This window comes from Gekko japonicus, unplaced genomic scaffold (assembly GCF_001447785.1).
Source record: "Gekko japonicus isolate JY-2015 unplaced genomic scaffold, Gekko_japonicus_V1.1 scaffold1888, whole genome shotgun sequence".
Taxonomy (NCBI): Eukaryota; Metazoa; Chordata; class Lepidosauria; order Squamata; family Gekkonidae; genus Gekko; species Gekko japonicus.
In genome coordinates this window covers 198,251-200,017 of record NW_015165302.1, presented here as the reverse complement: position 1 = coordinate 200,017, position 1,767 = coordinate 198,251, and the positions used below count along the sequence as shown (strand labels likewise).

Here is a 1,767-nt window from a genome sequence, read left to right as displayed (position 1 = left end):
GCACAGCACATATAAAAGCGCACACAGCAGGGAGAGAGAGAGAGAGAGAGAGAGAGAGAGAGAGAGAGAGAGAGAGAGAGAGAGAGAAAGAGAGAGAGAAAGAGAGAGAGAAAGAGAGAGAGAAAGAGAGAGAGAAAGAGAGAGAGAAAGAGAGAGAGAGAGAGAGAAAGAAAGAAAGAAAGAAAGAAAGAAAGAAAGAAAGAAAGAAGTTAGAATTCATGCCACCATATTTTCGCCAAATTGTCCTACATATGCTCAGAAAGGCGGTGGTATTTGTTTGTGGAGATCGAATTCTGATTATTTCCCTTGCACTTGGATATCAGAATCGCTCCCCTGAAATATGTTACTAAGTCCTCTCCCTCCCTGGGTAGGCCCACTAGTTATTGCATCCCGGAACAGGTCCGGACGAGACAGCCTGCTCCCGCGAAGGCTGATCAGCCTCTCCATTTCTAACAATGAAAGGGGGGGGGGTACTCGCTTGGATCCCTGTGAGGCCCGACCCGACCCCGAGTCCTTTGCACGCCGCCATGTCCCGTCCCCCCTCCAGCGAAGAAAAGCCCGGCCTTCGGCGTCTCTGGCGAGGAAGGAAGCGCTTTCCAGCCGAGCAGCGGCGCGTCAGGTACAGCCCTCCGGGCCCCGGCTAAAGTACTGGGCGCTCCTGCGGAGAGCCTCTCCCTTCCCTCCCCAGTTCCTGGTTGCAGCTCCCGACCTCGAGCGAGGCGAGGCGGCACCCACCTACCAAGCCAATATTATTATTATCCACCCCCCACCCCCCCCCCCACGCGGCCCTCGCTTGGTTAATGACGTCCACCCAGGGCGAAATGATGGAAAGACTATTCATGGGCATGATTTCCATTAAGTATCAATTAATCTGGGAGCCGCAGCCAAGCGCGCCCTGCGTCAAGGGGGAACGGGCGTCTCATTTGCAGGCGGCCTCCTGGCCTGAAACCTCCGCCCCCTCCGGATTGCCCCCGCCCCCATTCTCCCTCCCCTCCCCCCGAAAATACAGAGACCCAGATCCCGATCTGGCAGGACCGGCTGCCTCCGAGAGAGACCCCCCCCCCCCCCCCCCTCGCAACTTCCTGGCAAGTCCCCGCGGCTCCCCCCTCTGGCGCTGGGCTCTGCCTGGGTTCTCTGCCGCCGCCCCTGTCCCCGGAGATGGTTTGTGACCTTCCGGGCTTGCCGGTTACCGATCCCGTTGGAGCCAGGGGGCCGTGTCCTCCCCGCTTCCACAGCGATGGCCAAGGCGCTCCTCGCCTCCCTTTCCACCTTGCCCTTTGACCTGGAAAGGGAAGTCCCTCTTTCCTAGCTCTAAAGGCGGGCTTCGGAAGGAACACTTTGCACATGTGCAGAGGTACACGCTCTCGAGGTCTTAACAGGCGGCCTAGAACCCAGTCTGGGGCCTTGGCTTCGGGTCCTCCTTCCCTCCCCCGGGGGGGGGGCAAATATGTTTTCCTCCACGCTGCTCTCTCCACCCACCCCCCAACCGCCTCGGGCTGGGCGCTGGGGGCGGGGGTTGCCTCCAATGGAACCGCCGAATCCGGGCCTGGCTGTCCGCCTCGCAGCCCCAGCCTGTTCTTTTATCCGGCCCGGATCTCTGCGCGTCTCTCTCGGCTCAGTGGCTCGCGGAGAAGAAATGGGCGCTTCCAAGCCAGTGCGCGCAACGCTGGGGGCCTGAAGTGGAGGCGGGAGGGGGGGGTTGAGGCTGCCAGTCTGGGCAGCCGGTGGAGGAGTTTGGCTGGCTGGCTGACTGGGTGGGAAGGGTTT

The 1,767-nt window shown here is 60.3% G+C and overlaps 1 protein-coding gene across 1 annotated transcript in view; it reads left to right on the top strand.

Moving 5' to 3' along the window:
- The first annotated feature begins 527 nt into the window (after positions 1–527).
- The window catches only part of HOXD8 (homeobox D8), a 3,735-nt gene continuing 2,495 nt past the window's right edge, over positions 528–1,767 (top strand). The window contains exon 1 of the mRNA XM_015410410.1: positions 528–619. Coding sequence (XP_015265896.1) covers positions 528–619 — 92 coding nt within the window. The remainder of the gene's footprint in view (positions 620–1,767) is intronic.